The sequence below is a fragment of the Condylura cristata genome, unplaced genomic scaffold, assembly GCF_000260355.1.
Source record: "Condylura cristata isolate star-nosed mole 26May11 unplaced genomic scaffold, ConCri1.0 scaffold00012, whole genome shotgun sequence".
Taxonomy (NCBI): domain Eukaryota; kingdom Metazoa; phylum Chordata; class Mammalia; order Eulipotyphla; family Talpidae; genus Condylura; species Condylura cristata.
The window spans coordinates 34,105,644-34,131,543 of NW_004567113.1; the positions used below are offsets into that span (position 1 = coordinate 34,105,644).

Consider the following 25,900-nt stretch of genomic DNA (forward strand, 5'->3'; position numbering starts at 1 on the left):
CGGTGTTCATTAGGGAGATTGGTCTGAAGTTTTCTTTTTCTGTGTTTTCTTTGTTAGGTTTTGGTATTAGTGTGATATTGGCTTTGTAGAATGTTTGTGGTAGTTTAAATTGTGCTTTTTCTTAAAGATTTATTTTTACTTATTTATACACACAAGAACTGGATGTAAAAGCCAGAGGTGGAGGGGGAGGGAGTGAGAGGATTCACCAGAGACAAAGCAGGGAGCAGAACAGGTGGAGCTACTGAAATACACTGCTGAAGGGAGCAGCGAGCAAGGCAGGAGACACCTGCTGCACCATGTGTTTGATCTTGTTGGGGATTGAACTTCAGGGGCTGGTGATAGCTTGATAGTGCTGAGCCTTTAATTCCTGGGATACCACAGTGGCCCTAACAGTATATCTTTTTCCTTCATTTCTTTATTCATCAATACTGACTCTAGTTTTCTTGCTCCAGTCCCCCATTCGGACCATCATTTTATGTTGTTTTCTACATCATTGTCTAATTCCTCATAGGTCTCAACATTATTTCTTAACTGGGACTTTCCTTCCCTCTCACTGTTGTACAATAAATTATTTAACACTAGAAATATTTTGTTGATAGTGAAATTGGTGAGTAGGAAAAAAATGCTCCTTTATTTAGATGATAGCTTGCAAATTTATATACAGTAAAGTTATATGTCTTATTATATAATCATGTATTATATATAATATATATACATGTATAATATATAATCATGTATTATAGGTGTACAGATATATAAAAAATGTAGATGCTAATATTTTCCATTGTTTAAAAATAGGATTGAAAAATCAGAAAATTTTGTAAGGCCAGAATCATTCCTTGATGGCAGCCTTTTCCTGCAACTTACAGCAGCAGTTGCTTTGGAAGCATTTAGTCCCCTCTATCACAGCCCCCACCTAGTGCTTCCCAACTTACCTATTTGTTTTCTCTGCCTAATCCCTGTGGGCATGGAAATTTGCACCCTTATGAATCAGGGCATGTAGAGATAAGAATTCCTTAAGAAGGGGGAATTCTTAAGAAGAATTCCTTAAGAAAATAAAATGGCAGTTGCCAGGAACTGGCAGATAGGGAAAAAGAGGGAGACTGAAAAAGGGTATAACCTTCAGAATAAGGTCTGAGCATACAATGTATAACATGCAAATGATACTTGATATTACTGTCTTATATGCTTAAAATTTGCTAGAAGAGTAGAATCGAGTGTTCTCACCCAAACAAGAAAATTTAAAACCCTTGAAATGAAGAAGGAGTTAATTAATGCTACATTGGGGATCCTTTCACATTGTGTATCAATTCAGCACATTGTACAATTTTAAACATACTGCAGTTTTTACTTGTTACTTACAACCCAGTAAAGCTGAACACATTTTTTAAAACTTCAAGAGAAAATGAAAAGTCACCTGAGTGCAGGTTCAGCATATCCAGGCTAATGAATTGGGGCAGTCTTGGAAGAGACATAGATGGTTTTAATTAGAATGTAGCGAGAAAATGGCACCAGGAGTAGAATGCCTGGGTGGTAGCAGAATATGAAAGGAATGAACAGCAAGCCTGAGCAGGGCAGAAACAGTCTCTGCAAAATTCATTCCAAATCCCTGCCTTCCAAAGGCATGGGCTGCGGAGTGCTAAAAGGCAGCACACCTGGCATCCCAGAATTGACTTTGGCACGAGGCAGCACATGCTAATCAGCAAGCTGCCAGCCCACCAGCCGCCCTCCTCCCCGCTGTCAGAGACTCATCCCAGTCAGCCACTGCCAATTAGGAAAGTGACTGAAGCAAAATACATTAATAAGCCATGGCAAAGAAAATGAGAAAGCTTAGCTAGTTCTAGTCTATGGGCAGGCTTAGAAGTTGTTTCAGGAATATATGTTATTGCTTAAGCATGAGTGATGAAAATAAATGATTAGAAAGGGCATAAGGACATAATTAAAAATAAATGCTATTGGTTTGTCAGTTTTTCCAATTTTTGGTTTTTACAGAACATTCAAATATCACTTCTACATTTATGTGGACATTAAAGTCATTGATGTGGACATTAAAGTTACTTGCTCAAGTTTCCTACACTGAGATTTATGTTTTAGTAGTAATGAGAAAAATTGAAATAGAATTTATTGAACACCTTATACGTGCTTCACATTTGCTCATTGAATTCTGAAAACAAATTTGTTTCCCCCAGTTAGGAACCCATTCAGACAAAAGCATTGAGCTCTGGAGTTGTTAAGAGGCCACTCTACTATTAAATAGCATTTGAGTACTAAAGAAAGAACTTGGTCAGACAGTGTTCTGCTTCTAATACTCTTACTGTACCATTAAGCCATCAAACTACTTTTTCTGCCTAAACTCTGAATAAGAAATATCCTGTGCTGTTACTTATGCATTGATAAGTTTTAAAGTCAGCTTTCCTAATCATAGACCAGGATTTGAGGTGCATATTCAGATATGAACTCAAGGTAGCTATTAGTTTCAATGACTGACATTGACGTATTTCTGATTTCCAGTTGATATTATATTATGTGTAACAACAAATATATTAAATGACTTTTCAAGTGTCAGTCCTGCCCATTTCTGAAGTTTAAAGCAAAATTTACTTAGTTAACACAGTTCTTTAAAAATCTAGCTACTTTCTGCATTTATGAGAAGCATCTACTTAATGTGAGGTAGATGTTGGTTACTGCTTTTGACGGCATTCTGTGAAGCCATTTCTCCATAACATGTTTTATCTTATTTCTCATATGTGTAAGCTTAGTAATGGATGGAGCATGTGGAGGAAATTTCATGTGTGGAAAAGATTTTTCTTTTGTTTTATTTTTTATAAATATTGCTTTTGTTTTTCTTCAGTTAGGCTTTGAAATAACAAAGAGAAAATATTTGTTCTACTCCGATTACTTTTTTATAGAGATTTAGATCATTAAATATTTAGTTTCACTAGTGCAGATTTTTTTTAGTGCATACTTATTCTTAGTTTTTAATCCTCAAAAAAGCTATTATTTTCAAATATTTCCTACCATTTCATGGAAATGATTTCTACTTGAGTGACTTTTTGTGATAAAATGTCTTTAATAATGTATTATTCATCACAAAAAGTGTAATATCTCCCCAGATAAATCATAACAGGAAGCTATAAGAAATCACCAAAACTATTAACTGAACAATCACCTTGCATTTTATTGCAATGCAATTACAAGATTGAAATAGTAAAAGAGTTTGATAACAATGGGGAGTTTGTACAGGATACTTTCCTGTTCTTTTATTGTCTTATTATCATACTGAAAACATTATTTTCTTTTAAAATCATGAAATCAGAATATTACTGTAGTTCAAACTGCCCTACAAAGTCCCCAGCTTCAGTTCAAACTGCTTTAAAAAGTCCCCCAAACTTTATGACTTAGAGACTACAGAAATTTATTTTCATGGTTTTGGAAGTTGGAAATCTGAGATTAGAATACCAGCATGGTGAGGTTCTATTCAGCACTAACTTTTGGTGAACTTTGTTATCTTTGTATCTTCATAAAGCTTAAAGGTGATCTAGCTCTCTGATCTTTTCTTAGCAGGGCACTAATCCCATTCATGAGCACTCCACCTTCATGACCCAATTACTTCCAAAGCCACCTCTAAATGTCATCACATCAGGATTAGCTCTCCAAATGTAAATTTTGGGCTAATACAGACATACAGTCTATAACACTTTATTGTAATAGTCAGCAGTAACACTTGATTGGACATTTTTGGATAATGGAATAGAGGTCTTAGAGTAGAGGTCTTAAAGTGATATCCCTCATAGGAATTACTCAACTATTTTTTTTAAACCTAGCTCTACTTGAATCCAAAACTTACACCTCATTCCTGATTTCATTTGAGAGCCAATATGAGCCAGGAAAGATTTTTGGAAAGTCTTCTTTTAATGTAATAGAAGATTATGATTAGTGAATAATTCTCACAAGTGATTGGTCTTGAGTCATCCCGGCATTGATAAATCCATTTGTAGCATCAGGCTATCAAATTAAGCCTAAGTAAGTAGGCAGAGTATATCCTCTTCGAAAAATAAGGACAGAGTAGTAGTTCAGTAATGAAGGTGTTGGGTTTAACAAGACCAGATATATAGTTGCATTCTGAAAAAACGTGCTTTCTCAAAACAGTGGAAGAATGGAGAAGAATCAGACACATTAAAGTCTTTCTCCAGTTGATTAAAATAAGATAGACTGAGGCTTTTGAGGCAAACAACTTAAGCAATGCAATCCCTATGTCCTTTCATTTTTTTTCTAAACCACCACTAGATGGGACTCTTGCATCCTTGGTTTATATCTTAACTTCTTTATCCACAATTGGGGGGCTAATGAATTCAGAAATAACAGGGAAGCCATATCATTCTTTATTTGGTTAGTTCTAAATGGGATTTTTCCATATTTTACTTAATGTATAAGACTATAAAATGTTTATTATAACACTCAGTTAAAATCACTGAGGGAGGGAGGAACAGAGATAGGGATAATTGAACAGTTGCTGGGCAATTTTATATATCAGGCATTTATGCATGCACTTTGTCCCCCAAAACAACTCCTTCAAAACAATTCTTCCCATTTTTCAGAAGAGGGGATGGACTGAAGTTTGACAGTTACAAAGCTATTGTGGAGAAACAGAACCTCAATCTTTGCCTAAGTGCCCATTTGTCTCTATGTGTAATCTATACACTCTAGATGGAGATTTAAAATGTTTTGAGGATTACAGCAGTGAATACAAGGGTTGACTTCATGATGTCAAAAAATGCATGATACAGATTTATTGACATTAGAAGAGAATTTCATTTGTAGACTAGGCAGTATAATTTCTTGAAAAATAGAAGCAGACTGCATTTGTAGTCCACCTCTCCTGTGCCCTAATAATATGATATTTGGCAATGTACTCAACCTCAGTTAGGCTCAGTTTCCTCATCTGGAAATGAGGATAAGGGTTGTTATGAGGAGTAAACATATTAATACATAAAATGTGCTTACAATAGCACTTGTCATACAGCAGATTCTCCTCATTGATACCTTTTATTATGTTATTTAGAAGGATGTAAGATATGAGATTTATTTGCAAAACATCAATTTATATTATTTTATTCACATTTATATTTCAATGGAGTGGTAATGCTCTGCCTACTGCTAAAGCTTACTACTCTTAATGTTTATATTTCTTTCTTACAGAATTTTTAAATATAGTTCACCTCTGTTACTGTTCATGATTTTTAAAAAGTAATTCTTTCATTCATTGAACCAGCTGATCATGAATATTTATCCAGTGCCAGAAACTTAGTTAGGTGGCAGCATTTTGAAAAGACACAAGCCAAATGCCCACAGTTGCTCAGAGCAATGAAAAGTGAAACAGACATGTAAGTAAATAAATGAAGTAAAAGATCATATGTGCCAGTAGATAAATATCCCAAAATGGACTAAGGGCAAAAAGGAAGGAAGCACCTATATCTGAGAAAGACAGGGATGCCCAAAGGGAAGAATTAAGCCAAGCCTTGTAAGTTAGCATAATGGAGACAGCCAATTCCAAGCAGAGGGCATAAAGTTACCAAAAGCAAAATGGAGCATATGGAGAACAACAAATTGTTCAGTGGTGAATCTCAGGCAAAGGGTCTATTTATTTGTAAGGATGGTTAGAGTTTGGCTCATGCTCAGTCATATATGCCATCATAAAGTCACCAAAAATGCTTGAACTATCTTTCAAGATAGGGAGAAAAATGAACACATTTGAATTTAGGAATTTGATTGAAAAGTTATGAGTGCTATAGGGTAATCACCTAAGAGAATCCACATCACTTAGGTGAAAAATTATAAAGACCTGCAACTATAAAATGAATAGTAGTGGAACAGGAGCTACAGATTTGTGATACTGGAGAGGGAAAATATGTGGGACCTAGTGAATCTGAAGACCAGAAAAAGACAGACATTGCAGACTATGCCTAGATTTCTAATAAAGCAGCTATAATAGAGAACTACAGAAAGATGTAGTAGATTTCACTTAGACTATAGATTCAGTTGTGAGTTGAAAACTTGATTTTTTTTTCTCAGATTGCTACAAAAGGCTGCTTTGATCTCTCCATTCCTAGTTTGTCCCTTTCTTTATCCCATTCTAGACAGTGTGGCAAAAGTGATCTTTCTCAAACTCAGATCAAGTTCTGTAGCCATGCATGCAAGCAACCTTTCCATGGCTTGACATTGTGACCATCAGTGGACGTGCTTCCTGTACTTGGGGGTCCTTATGAGTTCCCCCATGACCCACCTTTGTGCAGCCATGTTTTTGCTATGTTGGCCTACATCAAACCAGGAATGTGTATTTGTTTTGTTGTACACCTTCACAGAGTGTTCAAATTTCAAATTTCCATATATATATATATATCACTTATATTGTCAGTGTAACTCACCTGTGCATTATATGCCTCTTCTAGTAGTTTATATTGTCCCTGAGAATTTAATTCATGTTTTTATGTACTCATGTATAACAAAGTAACTCCCATATTAGGTTAGATATATTTTAAAAATTTGTTAATGCACACAAGAACTGGGGTATAGGCCAGAGGTGCAAGGGTAAGAAGATTCACTAGAGATAGAGAGGGTAGCAGAACAGGAAGATCTATTGAAATACACTGCTGCAGGGAGCAATGAGTGGGTCAGGAGAGGTCTGCTGCACCATGTTTGTCACCTTCCTGGCTATGGATAGAACTCACGCTACAGTATCTCTGGATAGCTTCATAGTTGCTTTAACCCACTGCATCACCAGAGAGGGTTCAGATTAGATATATTTTTTAATGAAAAAAAAAAGAAGGTCATATATGAGATTCAATACATGTTTATTGGTTTATATGGAGATACACAGACAATGGTCAGATAGTGGTATTTGGCGCTTATAAATAAAAAATTATCATCATATGCTGGGAGCAGGTAAAGAAAGAAAGTCAATATGCATGCATGCATGGCTACAGAACTTGATCTGAGTTTGAGAAAGATCACTTTTGCTACACTGTCTAGAATGGGATAAAGAAAGGGACAAAAGATTATCATCCTATGCTGGGAGCAGGTAGAGAAAGAAAGTAAAGGAAGAAAGTAAATTGCAATGAGTCGAACAGTATGTTATCTGTGAAATATAAGCAATTAAACGATTAGCTATGACATAGCCTGTAAAGAGAATAAAAGAAGAATGTTCAGAAAATAGAGTGTGCATAGAATTGCATATCTATGCATAACTGTTCACTGACCTCTTAAGTCTCTATTAAGATGGAGTGATGTATTTGGAATGGTGGCTTGGACTGTTATGAAGCTGCAGTTGTATATCAAACGCATTGGAATAGCCTGCAAGGTTATTGGTGGTCAGTGCATTTAGGCTGAGTTCTGTTTACTAGGTACCTTAATATTTTAGAACACCAATATAAAACAGTCTTTTTTTTTTACTCTCACAAATTTTCAACCAATTTATAATTTGTGTCTAGACAATCACAGAGCTTTCAAAGATAGTAAGTTTTCCTAGTAACTTACAGTATAGTAGAAGTTTTGGTCCTACTGTATACATCAAATTAAGAAATCAAGCATTCCTTTCTGCCTCCCTAACTGCGATATATACTTTATACATGTTGGTATATATTGTAATATAGTATATATTTGAATAGTTTAATTGAATACATAAATTGTTGGAATGCTCATACATCTCTCCTATCCCAGATCTTCCAAACCTCCATTTCCTTAGTCTTTGAATTCTGGGAAAATAGCCACCATTAGTGCCTTTTTCATATACACATAGACATATATACATACTCAATGCTATGTCTGTAACCACAAACTGCATTTGCTTCATAAACTATATTAAGTTATTCATTCAATTACATACACACACACATATATATATATGTACATATATATATGCACACACACACACACATATATATATATATATGCATATATATATGCACACACACACACACACACATATATATAGTCCTTATTATGCTGGGCCTTTCAGAGACAATGTTAAAGAAAAAGATATGATCCTACCCTCACAGAGATTACAGTCTGAGAAGATGGACAAATAAATAAATGAATATATTATGATTTTTGTATTCTGGAAATATGTTGGGTATACTCTAATAACATCAAGGGAACATAAAATCTTCACTTGGAATATCAGCTCATCTTCACAGCTTCCAGCTGATTTCCTAGAGTTACAGATTATTCATGTGTTTATATGGGTATGTACCTTCAAATTCATACTGATATGAATATGATTGCAAATACATTTCAGGATGTATTCATGAAAGTTCTAACATCTTACTAATTTAAGTTAGTGTGCATAAATGTTAAATTAGTGTCAGTAACGTCACTATATGGATTTTGTTCTTATTTTCAATCTTAAATGTGATTTTGCTTATGTTTGTGGTGAAACATTAAATAATTTGACCAAGTTTTATAAGCCATAGTTTTGGCCTATAAAATATAATCAACTCATTTAGTGGGGGAGGAAATATTAGGAAACTGACTGCATAAATCAGGTACCTAGCAATTAACAACTTGTTTTATTGAATTTTTTATTTGCTTTTAAGTTATTTTAAAGGTACATAAAGTCAGTAATATGACAATACTCTAATATTCTAATTCATTTTTGCATTTTTTCAGATTTCCCTATTTGAAATTCTGTTAGCAGGAACACAGTGAACTGTTAGAGCATCTGTGTTTCAGATTTAATTATGCTGGCCAAATTCAGAGGCTTGTGAACTTAGTTTGTTAAATATCAGTCATATGCTGATATCAGCTTATTTTTTACTTTCAGAAAGCTACATATATTGCGTTGACACAGTACCTTGCTTAATATTGCCTAATTTTACTGATTACCTGCTAATTTCAACTGTCCAGAACAGAAACCCAGAAAAAAATAGATGATACCTAACTAATAACACGGCAAGTTGCAAGAAAAGTGCCATGTATTGAACTGTAGGCACTGAGCCTCAGTTTTCAATGCTGGCATGTGAAGAGCTTGTAGGTCATCACTGCCACCCCTACAATAGGAAAAAGCTAAACAAACTGAAAATCAAAGAATTTTTATTGCATCTGTAAGAAAATTGAGGTGACAGGCAAATCATCATTCAAATTATGAAAAGACAAGCAAATTTAGAGTGACACAGTTAAGCTCCTTTATTTGGGAGAGATGCTACTGAAGCCATGCACCAGCAGAGTTCTTTAGAGTTCTCTAATGACCATTCTGATGAATTTGCTTGGAATTGAACAAAATGGAGTAATGTAACATCAAGACCACAGAATTACAGGAAAGATCTAATGTTCATGACATTAAAAATCCCACCAGATTCTCAAGAGGAAGCCTTAAGGCAGGGGAAGAGGTAAGTAGCAACTTCCCCATTTGAAAACACACAAAGTCTTTTCCATAATAAAAGCCTAAAGGAGACAGGCCTTGGATGGAGCCTCATCCCACTCATCCATCCCTCCTGCGACTGCCCCTCTAACCTTACTGTGTCAGCTAAGGGAGTATGAGGAAAGAAATGACATAGTCAACAGAGATCAGAGCTTCAGGAAAATAGATTGCTGATGCCTGCAGCCAGGAAAGGAAATAGGAGAGTAGAGAATACAGCTATACTGGTAGAGAAGCATTGTGAAGGTTACAGCCTGATACACAGGACTGCTGGAAGACTAAAATTTAATCAACAGAAAATAGACCTCTCCTCCTTGCTACACTTCACTAGCAAAGCTCCAGTAGAATAGCAATCACTTTACAGCAGAAAGAGATGAAGACAGAGGCAGTCTCAGAGGAGTACTTAGGAAGTCCAAAGTCAATAGGGGAGCTAGAAGAACATGAAAGGAACTTGAATACTGTGGTACCTCTAATGGCAACAAACATTAAGCACAGTACCTCTTCTAACCAGATAAATACACATCCTGCTCTAAAGGTCTCTTTTCTCAGTTCCTCTTAGCCAAATCAACTTTCAACAACAACAAAAATTAGAAAGCCTGCCATAAGGAAAAATATAAAACAAAAACAAAACACAGGAGGATAAAAGCAAACAACAGCACCAGATATGACACAGATGTTGGGATTATTGGACAAAGAATTTTAAATAGCTGTGATTGATATGTTAATTTCTCCCTTGGGTAAAACAAACAGCATGCAAGAAGAGATGGTTAATGTAAGCAGAGAGATAGAAATTCCAGTGATCACAAGGGATAACAGAAATAAAAAAGAATAAGTGGAGACTGACTAATGGACTGAACGATAAATGACTGAGAAAGGAATTAGTGAGTTTGTATATAGACCCTTAGTAAATTTCTAAACTAAAATTCAGGCAGGAAAAAAGTGAGTAAAGACAAAACAAGGAAACATCCATGAACTATGCTACATTTTTCAGGAGGTATAGCATACTCAATCGGAATATCAAAAGGAAAAGAAAAAAAACAGAGAAAAGGAATTTGAGACAACAATGTCTGTAAACTTACCATATATTAATTGTAGACACTAAGCCACAGCTCCAAAAAGCTAAAAGAATATCAAGCAAATAAATACAAAAGGAATACAAAAAACAAATGCACCTCGTCACCACAGTCACACACTAATGTAAGTCAAAGACAAAGAGAAAATGTTAAAGACCAGGGATGAACAAAACAAGCACCTGTGGAGGAACCTTAGCCAAAGTAATTTTTAAACAAGAAATGTTGATCCTGTCACTGCACTTTTAAAATTAACTCAATTATGGTTTCCCATTGCTCTGGAAAAGAAATTTTAACCACCTTAACACATCAAACAGACCCTAAATAGTCTGGTACCTTCTTGCTTTTCTGGCTTCATCTCCATAAAATCCTTTCTAAAAGCCTTTCCACCTCTCAGACTATAGCCTTGTGGGGTAGCAGCATTGGGAGTGATACAGGACAGATGAAAGACAACTGAAAGTAGAGAGGGAGAGACCCAGAAGGGCTTGCAATTCTGGAGATGCAGCGACTACTTTCACATTTTGGGGGTATCGGATGCAGGGAAGGTGGGCAAGTACATGAGGAATGTGTGGTGGAATGTGCCTTGTGGGGATGTCAAGTGGGAATGCATAATAGTCTGTCTGTGGTAGGGGTGAGTATTGGGGATAGTACTTGCCTGGCACAAGCTAGACAGAAGTGAATAGGGGTTATTGCCTGGGAGGCTCCATTGTTGTTGCTGGTCAAAACATCCCATCTCTGTTCCTGTTTATACTTATGTCAAGGTGATCTACTTGGTTATGCTGATCTGGCATAATGTCTACCTGTTGTTTTTAGTAGATATCTTCATGCCAAGACTTTTGTCCTGGTGAGGGGTCCTTGCCTGACTTTTTCAGCTTGACTAGCAAGAAGTCTGGGCACCAAAACAATATTAGAAAACAAGGGGGCTGGGGGTCCACAGCAGGCATCATTGCATTCCTCTTGCATTGCATGTTTCCTATATCCCTGGGCATCTGTATATGCTCCTTGTCTTCCTTTGTCTAGTGACTCTTTAGCTTGTCTTCTTATTTCCTTAGGGAGAAAACCTTACCTAACTAACCAATGTAAGTAGATCACATGTCTATAGGTGCTCATAGGCCTTGTGCAGTTATTATACAAGGGTACTTTACTCTTTTTTTAAAAAAATATATAGAACTTACATAGTTTTGCTCATATTCCATTAACAGATTCAGAGTGCCCAATACAAAGTGGGCACTGAATTCATAGTTGTGTCATAAAAAAAGGAATAAATATCTTGCAAATCACCTAGTAAAAGAATGTTTATCAATTATAGTTCATTTGCAAAATCAGTCTCAACAAATATTAATTCATTTAAAAATTATCTAACAATGTCTTACTTCTACTAGGCACCTTTTAAGTTTCTGAAGAGAAGACAAACACTGTATGATATACTGAAGTATACAGCCATGTAAACCAGCAGAATATTCATAAAGGACATAACAGGCCCACATATGACCTGCAGAATGTATGAACTGGGCAGTGTGTACTGAAGCATCAACACTAGGAGAATGTGCACTCTTGGGTGCAGGAGTCCTTGTTATTTTGTTAATTGGCGTGTCCCCAGTGTTTACAAAAGCACCTGGTACTTAATAGGTCATTTATTAAAAGATGGGATAGAGGACCTCCCTGGTGGTGCAGCCGGTTAAAGCACAGCACTGCAAGCTGGCTGCAGCCACTTCAGTGTGAGTTCAATCCCCTGCCCTGAATTGATCCACATGACCTCTCCAGTCTCACCCGCTACTTCCCTCAACAGTGTACTTCATTCATCTGCCTGTTCTGCACCCCCTCACTCTGTTTGGTGAATCCTCTCACAACCCCTACACCTCTGGCCTGTACCCCAGTTCTGTATGCATAAATAAGTAAAATACTTAAAAAAAAAAACAGATGGGATAGAAATTAACTTATTAAAAGAGAGAGGGATAAGTGACAGGGAAAATATTTTTGATACAGAAAACAGTATGATGCCCAGATTAATAAATTGCCCATACTGACAGAATATAAAAATGGCATCGTTTAGCTTGTAGGAAGCTGTCACTGAGAGTTCAAGAAGAAAAGGGATTGGGAAAGGGAACATGAGCTTTTACATTTATTCTTTTCACAATATAGTCAGGTTAACAGTCAGTAAAAGTTGTAATTTCCTCATGGTGCTGTCTACACTATAAGTGATCTTTTCAGCATTGTTTTATAGATCACTATGAAACATTTCTAAACTCTCACAAAGTTTAAATGAATTTAATTTGTGTCAATTAGGTTTGTGTGTGGTTCTTTGACAAAACTATGTTATCCTAATTGTGATTTCTGTCCCTAGGACATAGAAGATTTGGTGTTTTTAATCAAATATATAGGTAGTACAGTGAGGAATTAAAATTGTGTCTTTAAAAATAGATTCAGATAGAATTGCAACCTTTCAGAACACATTTATACTGTATTTATAAATATTTGCCCTTTTTTTTTGGAAGGGGGAAGGAAGATATTGCTTCATCCATCAGATTCAAGGGGGGGGGGGCGGATAAAAATACTTTTACTGTCAAAGTGCCTATTGTTTCTGTCATTTCTAATAGTAACCAGTAGGTGGTATCAAACAATTTTACATTTCTGCTTTCTTACAGTTTTTATATCTGTTTGATTTCTGAAACTTCTTCTTTTCTAACTTCCACCTCATATCCCCTTTACAAATAATTACACTTAAGTGTTAAGAGGATTTTATTTTATTTCACTTTTCCATTTTAAATATCATGACTTTGCTTTTAGGGCGATACTTTTACATATATATATATATATGTCTTCACAGCTTATATGTGTATATATCTCACCACACACACCATCAAAGTTCTAGAGCAATTCATATCGTAAATTGACCAATCTATTCATTCTTACCCACTTTTTTCCCTTCACATCAAAATAAGTCTACAAGTTATTTTTGGAAACCAGTGCACTAAATCTCCACTTTTCTGATAATCTGTTTTAAAGTCTTCTCATTTCCACTGTAGCCCCTTGATTTCCAGTGAAGATAAATATATTTTCATAATGATTTGTCATTTGTGTTGCTATCTATTATCATGTGTATATGTGTATGTGTGATACAGTTGTGTTTTGTATGTTTCTATTGGTATATCTCTTATATTCTATTTAAAATTTCTCCTTTGTCATATTCTCAGTAGAAAATACCTTTACAATTTAAAACCTCTTCTAATTTGACACATGGAAACATCATTTGTTTCTGTCAGTGTGTTCTAATATTGACTCAGCAGCAGTGAATTTATTTTATACATCTACCTTTGTTCCTACCAGAACCATTATATTCCTGGGTGACTCAATCATGATTAATAGAATTTGACTATTTTAAATCACTAATTCTAGTTTAGATTTTTTTAAAGTTGCTTTATTCTAAGGGAAGAAAAAAGTGAATACAAAATCCTCAAAATTTGAAAACTTCCTTAAGACTTTAAAATCTTTTTTAATTTGATATACCCCTGTGTGCATAATTAAGCTTATATAAAATCCCTATAAAACAGGTAGCTGTAGACATTTGTCTACTCATTGGAACTCACCTTTTGCTCTATTGCTTTCTGTTTACTTAACTATGAGGACATCCTTAACTACTGGCAGAGAAGATTTACAATGAAAGACACCAGCTTATATTTTGAACAAACAGAAATATGTATTATTCTAAAAACTGCCATTGACATTTTATAAGGTTTTGATTTTATTTGCTTACTTTGTATTGATTTTAAGCTTCATTATGAAAGAAATTATGTTATCACGATGCTAAACAATCCAAAATTAATTTTATGTTTTAGCTATACTTTGAATGAAGAAATTGCTACTCAAGTTCCTATCATGGTCACTGGTATGAATGATTGGTCTAGTCTTCAGCATGATTCAAATAAATGATGAACAAACTAATATGAGACTTTTGTAGAGTTTAAAAAGATAATGCTAATGATCAAGGGGTCCATTTGAAGTACATACTTTTTCTTATAGAAAATTTTACTTTAGTCTTACCACACTTTTTTATCTGTACCCTAATTAATGACCTGTACCCTAATTAATAGCAAAGAAAGAGCTCTGAAAACAAAAATGAAAACTGAAAGCATTTTAGATTCATTGCTTCAAGAAATACAGTTCCACTTAAGGTAACTAATTTTGCACTGTGTTCTTCCAATATTTTTCTTATTGTTTTTGTTTTCTTTTAAGAAGGTAAAAATGACACTCAGAGTAGCTTTGAAAAAAAAAGGGTAGAAAGCACTTCAGTTCTGTGCTGTTAGCATCTGTTAATGTTTTTGGTCCCTATCTTCTCCTCTGCAGGGGTAACAACTGTTCTAACAATGACAACTCTCAGCATCAGTGCTCGGAACTCACTCCCCAAAGTGGCTTATGCAACTGCCATGGACTGGTTCATTGCTGTTTGTTATGCATTCGTATTCTCTGCTCTTATTGAATTTGCAACTGTTAATTACTTCACCAAAAGAGGTTGGGCTTGGGATGGAAAAAGTGTAGTAAATGACAAGGTAAGTGAGGACTGACTTCTCACTGTGATTATGAAACTCCTCTAACATATTTAGTTCATAACAGATAATAGTCCTAAAATTTGATAAGACATTCAAATATAAATTACATATATTACATATACATATGAATTACATAGATTTCTTTTAAAGTGTGCTCTTGTTGGAAATTCTTCAGGAGTTCTTGCATTAGTATTACTTCTGTTAAAATCACTTCCTAGGGTCTACTGTCAGGTACCGTGCTAAGCTTTTGCATTGCTTTCATGTACTCTTCACAGTATTCTAAGTAGGGTGCCTTTTAATTCTTTTTTTATTTTTATGAGGTATATAGTAAATTCTTTTTTATTTGCCTAAGATCACACAATTAGTTAATAAATTATCCACAAACCCTAATCTGTCTGACCAGTAAGCCCAAGCTCTTGAACACAATACTGCTATATAATAAAGTTTTGGAAAAGAAAGTGGCATTGACTTTTACCTGTTGTGAATTTCAAATCTATCAATGGGTTAAGTTGCTCTGGTTGCAAGGTCAAAATCAGACATCCCTGTGGTTCTCCTATGTTGTATGGAGTAAGTAAGGTGCTAGACAACTAAGAAGTTTAAATTGCATAAATTGTCTTGAAGAGAAAAACTATTTGTTTTTCAGATTAATATAGTTAGGCTTTATTGGTGTTGATTTCTTCAGATTTCAAGCTAATGAGAGGTTTGTACACTGATAGAGTAGCTGTTCCTGCCTTATTCTATACAGTGTTACTCATCTGCATTACATAATGAGATATAAAGCTGCACTCTTTTTTTTTTTTTTTTGTATAGAAGAACTGGGGTATAGACTAGAGGTGTGTGGGATGAGAGGATTCACTAGAGACAGAGTGGGGAACAGAATAGGCAGATGTACTGAAATACACTGCTGAGAGGAGCAGCAGGTGAGACAGAAGAGGTCTTCAGGGTCATGTAGATTAGCTTCCAGGCCTGGGAGCAAACTTAGGCCTCAGCAGTGACAGTGCCAAGACTTAATCCAAAAGCATTCTTAATGACAGAAAAAAAAGTTCAATTTAGGCATTACTTTTAGGAATATATATACCTAAATAATCCTTTCATTAATTTGGAATAACACACTTGCTGATCTTGTTTATTTTTCAGTTATTTGAATACGGATTTTTCTCATGCTATTACCATATTACACTTGAAACACCCAGTTAATATTGTAGTTCAAAGATGTTTCTTTTTTCTTAATTTTGTAAAGTGTAGAAATTTTAATGAATGAATGTGTATTTAATTGTGCATGTTATTTTTTTGCAACCTAAAATATGATATGTTCTGAACATTTGATAAGCTGGCAAGGAATTTATCTTGTAAGAATAGCCACTTAGAGATATAGGTCAATATTATTTATCTAAAAATATTTAATTAGAATTTACCTGTAACATATACTCTGGTGATATTTAAAGTTAGTTTTTGTGTTGAGTTTTCAATTCAAAGATAAAGCCTATCTTGTTCTATGATCTTAGATGACTTCATACTACTTTTATTTAACCTTCAGTGTGAAAATAGCAACAAAATCTTATTATTCTGAATTACATGATGCAATTGCAGCTTTTTTTATGAACTTTCATCCACAAAATTACCAATTAGCACAACTCCCTCCCCCAAGTTCTTCTGGAACCTTTTCCCACACCCAGTTTTCCTCTGTTTGCCTAAGACTTTCCCATCTCAACATTGGCTTCCTTTTCATCCTGTTCCTTTCAAAACTTTGATCCATTAGTTATTAGTTTCTGTGTTTATTTCTTCAAAGCATTTTCAGCTGCATCCTTCCTTTCAGTTTATGAAAGTGCTTTTGTACATTATGTTAATTTACCAAAAAGTCAGAGACAAGCTATCACCATAAGCCTTCATCCTCAGTCTACTCCGTTTTTCTCCATATAAGTTTTTTTAAAGCATTGCTTACGATACTATTTTCTCACATTCAGTTTAATCTCAGCCCTAATTTCCTTTCCATTTATTGTCCTGTAACTGAAGGGCACCCATAACGTCCACATTTTCAGATCAGATAATAATTTTCTATTTTTCTCAAGGGAGACCCACTGAATCTATTAAATACTTTTATACTAAAGAACTCTATTTCAGCAAGTTTTTCTCTTCTTTTCCTTGTTAGAACTGGTCTCAAAATATCAGCTTCCTTCTCCTTAAATCTTGGCAGCTGCCACTATTCATTCTATTCTTTGAAATTCTCTCTGCTCATTTTCACATTGGATCTAACCTCCCTGGCATCTGTTCTTGTTTATCACCAAAACAGTCACTCAGCTTTCTTTGCTGTTGTTTTTAGTTTTACTGTTCACAATGTGAGATGTAGTTTAAGGATTTTATTGAACATTATTTGCAGGAATGTTTGCAACACTAAGGAAACTGTCTCCAACCAGATAGTTCCTTAATTAGCTCCAGTATAGTTAACAATCATCAGGAAATTTCTGAACCCTTGCTCCCACTCCTAATAACTAGGTTCTATTATAAATATATACAGTATTATATTTTTTAACACTTGACCCTTTATCAGTCTGCAACCACATATTTACATCTCAGTTTTCACTAATAATGATAACAGTGACTGTTTACTTTAATAAATCAGTAATTCTTAGCCCTTTGCACAGTGCCTTATTGTACTATATGGTCAACAATATACAGTTTAATGAAGTAAAACCAAAGCAAGCATACTACTCATGTGTTCTTGCCTTCCAGAGTTTACTATCTACATTTTTAGACTGTATCTTTCTTTGAACTTCCAATTTCATGTATGCATCCTGCCCTCTGAGCTTTTCTACATGAGCATAATATCTCAATATGAATAGTTTTAAAAAGATAGTTAACATAAAAATAAAGCCTTCTAAAGTTTGCCCACTCGTATTTTTGTTCATCTATATCTCAGTTAATGGCAAAACTTAAATCTCACACCTCACCAACTAGAGGTATCCTTGAACATTCAATCAGTCATTAAATCATGTGCATTGTCCTAGCTATATATATATGTATGTGTGTACACACACATACATATATACACATATATATATACACATGCATATGTACATATTTATGTATACACACATATGTGTACATGTATGTATACATGTACACACATATTTATTTATTTTATAAATAAAATGCCCTGAATATCTGTATTCCTTTTCTTCTTCAACCATGTCTTTCTCTAATACATATTTTACTGTGAGAATTATCTTTCTAATCATTTAATTCATTCTTTAGTGAAATGTTGAAGGCATCTCTTCAAGGTACTCAGCTAATGTGGCCCAAGTATATAGCTGTCTCTTGAACTTCCAGCATGATATGTAACAAGGATCACTTAAAAGGTTTGTTCTGCACGTACTACTATGTGCATAAGAATATCTTCATTTAGAAATGAGTAAATGCATTATTGCTGAATCAAAGTTACTTATTCAGGTTCACATATCAAGTAAGTGGTGGACTGAAGACTGCACATAGATCAAAAGCCCATGCACACAGTCCTACAGCCATCACTATACATCTCCAAGCCTCTGTCCATCTCATGACAATAGATGCACTACTGTTTTTATAAAAGTTCTCTCTCCTTCCTACCTAGTTGATGAATTCTTACTGTTTAAACTCTAAGTTTACTTAATCTTGAATTTTTTCAAGTAAATCTATTTGCCATCAAATATTGTTTCAACAATATGGCTACAAATTCATTTTATGCAACCTCATTAAATTATACATTTATTGTAAATAAATTGGCTTCTAACTCTATTACAACATGGAATAATTAGAATTACTAAACTACTAAAATCACAGATTTAGGAACATACTAACTAAATTAATTTGAAATATACCATTGCTTTGTGATTCACTCCATGTGTTTCACAGAAAACATCCAAGTGTTTTTAATCACTTTTTTTTTTTTTTTGCATTTTTGAACATCCTGCCTTGTTCCAAAGCATTCTCAGGCAGCTTACCAAAAGAATGCATGGACATAAATTATAAAATGAAAAATAAATAGAAGTCTCTCCATTCAAGGAGCTGATAATCAAGTGGGAGCGGAGAAAAGAAGTTTTTAAAAAAAGTAGAGTAAAGTGCCATATGGAGAAAAAGCACTAGTATGTTGTGAACACACAAAAGGAAGTGGTACCTTAAATGGATGGTCCTTGGAGCTGATCCAGTCAGTGTGTTATGTGTATGACTGGGGACCAGTGTGGATTCATTACCAGTTCCCACCTCAAATGTAGCATAACTCACAGCTTAGAGAATGCAGGCTAAGAATTCTGATGAGAGAAATGTCAGTATCTATACAGAAAGCAAGTCTCTTAAAATTGGTAGGAAATAACAGGAATGCTGTGCCTTTGTGTTTGTTTTTTTTTTTTTTTTTTCCATTCTCTATCCATTTAGTTTCATTCTGCACATCTAACATTATTTTCTTCACTTATATTTTTCCCCCATGCCTGACCTTTTGTTCTGAAAGTGACCAACCTCAGCTCCTTACATAAGAAGTACAGAATAAGTAATAGTGAAATAACAAATACTGAATTGGACTGTTTCTTTTCACAGTTCTGAGTATAAACCTAGGGTTAGACTAATAAAACATAAAGTTAGTCAGGAAGGGACAAATTATGTAGTCCAAGTATTCAGTTTGCTGATCATCTGGCTTATTCAGAGGCTGGCATGCTATACAGAGAAAAAATGATAACATGTGTCTTTACTTTTTAATAGTAGTCAATAATGAATAGGACAAGGTAATACCTTCTAGTAATGGCCTGACATTCAGATATTCTTGGATAACCTTAGTAGCAGACCTATGTCCCATAAAGAATATATTAAAATACATTATATGGATTTAACATGTACTCTCTTTTAGTGGATCTTAGAATTGTAAATCTCTTATGAATTCAAAAATATTTTGTCTCTATACATGTAATTTTAAACTTACACAGATGGGAATAAATTGCTTTATAGATTTGCAGTAGGTAATTTTTTCAAATGAACTCCCCTTAAGGAGTTCTTTAATCTTCTAAAATGAGACTTTGAAAAATGCTGAGCAGAAAAGCTTGAATGAGCTATCACTATGAATTGAGAAGTTGCCCTGACTTTCTTCAACAAATGGTAAGAAACCATAGGTACCCACCTCTGTGCTTTGAATAAAGCTTGTACTCATGGCTGTTGCACTTTGCTTGCCACTGCCTCTGAAAATAATCACATTTCCATGTTCCAAGGGAATATTTAGAAGCCAATCCATGATTTTCTCAAGTATGCAGTCTGCGTTTAAAGTTCATACTTATATTCAAAATTTGAAGCCAAACTTTAACATTGAAAAAAATAAAATAAAACTAAGTCAGCAAAACTGATAAAAATATTTTGCACTCAGTTTCATTGCTGTTTATTATGGTGCTGGGATAAAACAGTGTTGGAATAAAACAAGAAATACCAATATACAAGTATGCAGGACTGTTATTTGGCTGGTGCATGCTGGCACAATAATTCAGGTTATTTTTGTAACTGTTATCTATGCATTTTGGTCAGAGTATTTGTTCTAATTTGTTAGTACTTCTGCACTAGATTCTGTTAAATATTTTTAGTATTAACTGTGCATTAAAGGTCATCAAGTTGGTGTTGGCAGGAAGGTGTTTGTAAGGGTCAGTTCAGTTTCAATCTGCAAACTCCTCTTGCAATGAGGCATTTGTGTTTTATATTTGTCTAAATATATGAGCCCTCAACTATAATTCCTGATCTAACTTAAATATTCCTATCCACCAAAGCTTCTCTGAGCTTTTCCACTCAGTGTTTGTTTTCTTTGAAAGATGTAAAACACCTAACTGTAATTCTTGTATACCAGTCTTTATCCTCCTCCTTATTAATCGTTATAACTGTCACTACTCTTCACTAAAAAACTGTTTTTCGATCTGGTTTAAAATATACATTATTTCATTAGGCTTTCCCATAATAGTTAATATGACTTTGTTGTAATTATCTCCCTTTTTTAAAACTAGAAGCTGATGCAGGGAAATACGACGGAACATTCCCAAAGGCCAAATACTCTATAATTCAGTCTGATATCGTTTTATACGTTGTTACCTATAGTTGAAACACCACAAACACTACACAATACGTAATTTGTGGCAATCTTCTTTTAGAAGACTGCATTAGTGATGGAAGCTTCAGTTGGATATTTTAAGAAATAGTACTGCCAGGCAAAGAGCTTCTTCAGAGAAAAAGCATGGTGTTAAAAGCAGAATTTAGAATTCATACACATTACTTGGTAGAGAGCAGATGTTGTCATGTTACAAAATCTCTTTGACCTCCATTTGTGAATTTGTAAGATGGAGTTAATAATAAAATTTACTTCTTATCCAGTAGTGAAGTTTTTCAGAATTGATACCCACAAGTTTAACATTCAGCCAAACCTCTCACTGTTTGACATTAGCTGTCATCTTGTTATCAGTTATATACTTAGGGATTATCCTCCATTTGTAGCACAGAAATTGTATGTCATTATTGAGGAAATGTTATTTTATAGTTTTATAAATTTAGAAATGATTATCCCTCACTCCTTTTCCTTTAATACCCATCCAGATCTAGAAGAATAGCCATTACTACCAGTATATTATAGGGAATCCAAACTTGTTTGCTTATCCTCCTGGGGTTTCAGAGGCCCTTTTTTATCTTTATTTACTTGGACTTTTTGAAAATTCTTAGTTCAAAGTATTAGATATTTGAAATTTTGTTATGGACCAATTGAGCTTCTAAAGCCATAGATTAACACTATTCATTCTTTAGGATAACTCTTGTTGGTTCATTGCCACAATATATAGTATAGTGTTTGCGATGTTTCAGCTATAGCTAACATCATATAAAATGATATCTAATTGAATTTATAGAGAATTTGGCCCTTGGAATGTTCCCTTAGCCTCTCCCTGCTTCAGTTTCTAGTTTTGAAAAAAGTTGATATTATACACTATGAGAAAACCTAGTTACCTAAATAGATAACAGTACATTTATATTAGTATAGAAATGCAAGTAAATGTTTTTATTTCCAGGTTACATTAACTTAGCTATATATTTTGAGTCTACCTCATGGAAGGCATAATATTAACTAATAAGATTTCAATAGAGAACAAGATGAAATTACCACCAGCTTTCATTGAAAAGACATTCTACTGAGAAAGGAATATGTTGACCAAATTATAGCTTTAAAAGGAATTTACACATTTTGAAAATTGCCAGGGTGACTGGGAATAGAAACAGTGCTAGGTAGAGTAGCTTTGTTGTAGGGAAGATCTTTCTGAGAAAATGACATTTTAACAAAGACCAAAATATGAGAGGGAATCGATCATGTGAAAAATAGGATGGCGGGATGGTATTTTGTTAAGATTAATCAAAGCAAAAAAGCAAATGTTGTGAAAACTGAAATTAATGTACTCAAACTGATATGTAATGTGCAAAGGAAATAATTCATAATAAGAGTGCTGATTTTATTGCAAGTTCTATGAAATAATATTTAAAAGATTTAAATGGTCTAGGCAGGACATAATAGTGACCCAGAATAGAGTGGGTGATAACTGAACTGGGATTATAAAGAGGAACACAGTGTGGATGAACTAGGAAAATCCTAGAGTTGGTATTTCAATTAAGTGTTTTTTAGCATTAATTGCATTGCTATCTGTGTGTATAGTTAACAGTTCCCCCCCCCCCACCAGGTGAGTAAAACCTTGATGCATGATAATTGACACAAATGATAGAAAACCCATTATCAAGTTAAATTTCTTAAGATTATTTATTACAGATGATCACTGATCTTGTTGAAATATTTCTACATCTCACTTATCTATTCATTTATTCCTCAAAATATATGAGTGATTTGTAAGAATAAATATACCACTTATGTAAGTTTTTTTTTTAATTGTTTGTTTTCCATCTGGACACTAAAAAAATGGTTCTTCAGAAAAATGGTGCCATTAATTTCACTCCGGACATTTCTTTCCCCTCATAGCTTTAGGACTTAATTAAATTAATTCCCTTTATTTATTGCACTGAATTTCTTCTAATAGTTAATGATGTTTATAAAGATACCATTTTTCAGAATTTTAAATGGCTTTTTAAAAATGTTAAGTAGCAGACTCAAACCACATTCTATTCATTCTTGTATTTTTTACTAGAAAAAAGAAAAGTCTTCTGTCATGATACAGAACAATGCGTATGCAGTGGCTGTTGCCAATTATGCTCCGAATCTTTCCAAAGACCCGGTTCTCTCTACCATCTCCAAGAGTGCAACCACGCCAGAACCGAACAAGAAGCCAGAAAACAAGCCAGCCGAAGCCAAGAAAACCTTCAACAGTGTTAGCAAAATAGACAGAATGTCTAGAATAGTTTTCCCAGTTTTGTTTGGTACATTTAATTTAGTTTATTGGGCTACATATTTAAACAGGGAACCTGTGTTAGGGGTCAGTCCTTGAACCTAGATGCAGTTATCTGGGGGATGTAAAGCAACATTAAACTTCATTTGTTTTGCTCTGTACAATCTGACTAATAACTGCTAATTTGTGAACCAACATGTACAATATGTATATAGCAATCTTGCTCACCAGTAGACCTCTAATGGAGACACGCATTTGCTAACTCGTGGAACTGCAGAGAGAAAGCACCCCATGCCAAAAGAGCCATTGCCTTTTTTAAACTTTAACCCTAATACCTGGTTAAAAGTGAATTTCAAATGACCTATTTCCTATTCTTCTAACACTGATGAAAAATGGGGATCCGCTCTCACACTTCAGGGGTCCTTTTGTCTTAGGTCTTAAGCAGGAGTGTTTTTTTTTTTTTTTTTACTATTGCTTAACTGTAATATAAAATAACATTGTCATTCCAAGATGAATTTTAAATACCATAATCACATTTCTGCAGCATCAGCTCCCTTCCTGAGTGCCAGAATCCCTGCTAGTGTAATTGGAAGCTTGGCACACATCAGAAGAAAAACTAGAGATTTGAAATTAGCTTTTAATTAATCTGTGTAGTATCTATAGCCATGTACATATAACAGCATGATAAGCTCAAATAAATATGAGTCACCCCTGACAGGATGTTAATTATACCTAGACTTTAATACCTATCAGAATGTCATGGTCATTACACATTTAGTATTAGACTTTATTTGAGAATAATAATTGAAGTCCTCTGGATTATTTTAATTATTGGAAACTACCTTAAATTTTAAAAGACAAATGTGTCTTACCCTTTCCAGGTTTGAGTTGTACTGAAATTGATCAGCTAAATTTTCTTGGTGCTGGAGACTGGAGATGGAATCCAGTTTGGCTGCTGTGACACAACATTCATATTGGATTAGAAAACTGTGCCAAAAACTCCCTTTGAGGAGAATTCATAGGTGTCAAAGAGTATAGATGAGCACTTACTTGATTCTCTTCTTTCCTGTTTACTGCAAATTCTGCCTTAAGGCTTCTTTTCATCAGAACATAGAAGCCACTAATTATAAAGAAAAGGGCAGTTCATTGGCACATTTTTCTGTCTTGAAAGCAGCTCTTTCAGATAAGATTTAATGTAAATCTGCTTTTGTAAATTGCAACTTTAAATTTTGCTGATTCAAATTTACAACAGCTTTGTATACCAGAAGAGGTTTTGGTAAGAGTTGAACATTTTTAAACTGAACTTTAAAGCATCACCAACAGATCGTGGATTAGTTCATATGTGCAAAATGTAAACACATGCATTCAATATACACACAATTAGCTAAATTAGAATACAGACACAAACAATAGCTCAATTAAAACAATTTTCAATTTTATATAAATTACTAATTATTAATTGATAAAAATCATTATTTATTTTAAGATTAAAATTACTCCCTATGCCCCAAAACATGATAATAAAAGTCAATAACTGTTGCCTAGATTCAACATTTTTGACAAACTTAAGATCCTTTTGACCCACATATACATTAGCAGTTATTAGTTGACTTTTACTAAAAGTTACACCTTTATAATGGTGTTTTGATAGAAATAATAGTAGTCAGAAAGTGGCATTTCATGCAGTTTTGTACAGTATTTCAGTATAGTGCATAAATAGATATGTTCATAAAATTGATAAAAGGAGTATCTTATGGAAATAAGCAAAATCACAACAAAAGTTGTTATTTCTTTGCCTCATTTACATTTTAGTTTCTTAAGTTTTCTTCATTTTAGTGTGATTCTATTATATACTTGCATGATTGTATTAATACCAAGGTCACAAACGCATCTTAGTAACAGAATCTGCTGTGAAGACAGCCTTGACATTAGAAATTCCCTTACAAAAGGCAATCCATAATCCTTAATAAAATAAAATTGTTACTTGACCCAAAATGTATTTATTTAATTTCCTTCCAGGAACATTTTTTGTTATCAAAATAGTTTGAAAATGTGTACTTTATTCATACATTGAAATAGAAAGAACCTATTTTCTTACACACTTAAATATAGATTAGTTTTCTGTGTTGTTTAGGGAAGTGTGCAATAGTAGGCGATAAAAATGCTCTGTATGGTATGTATTATTAGACATTTCAAAATAATTTTCTTTTATAAGTTCTGCATTGCCCCCTAATGTCTGGCTTTTATTATAAATTTATAAATATGTACATATGTAAAAATAGTTGTAAATAGCAGTTTCAGCAGGACATCATGACATCTTTGTTATGGGCAAAACACTGCATCTACATGACACCAATTTTATGAAAATTTATGGAAGATTGACTAGAAATGTTATTACCATTATTGTTATTCTTAATTTAGTATCAATTATTAAAAACTTATTTGAGTCTAATTGCATCCTTACAGTTCAAATTTTCTCATAATGTGGTTCAAGATTTTCTACAA

At 34.1% G+C, this 25,900-nt stretch overlaps 1 protein-coding gene across 1 annotated transcript in view; it reads left to right on the forward strand.

Moving 5' to 3' along the window:
* The window catches only part of GABRA2 (gamma-aminobutyric acid (GABA) A receptor, alpha 2), a 99,420-nt gene extending 75,178 nt beyond the window's left edge, over positions 1-24,242 (forward strand). The window contains exons 9-10 of the mRNA XM_004681316.2: positions 14,827-15,029; positions 23,198-24,242. Of these exons, the coding sequence (XP_004681373.1) occupies positions 14,827-15,029; positions 23,198-23,494 (500 nt within the window). The 3' untranslated portion in view covers positions 23,495-24,242. The remainder of the gene's footprint in view (positions 1-14,826; positions 15,030-23,197) is intronic.
* The last annotated feature ends 1,658 nt before the right edge of the window (positions 24,243-25,900 follow it).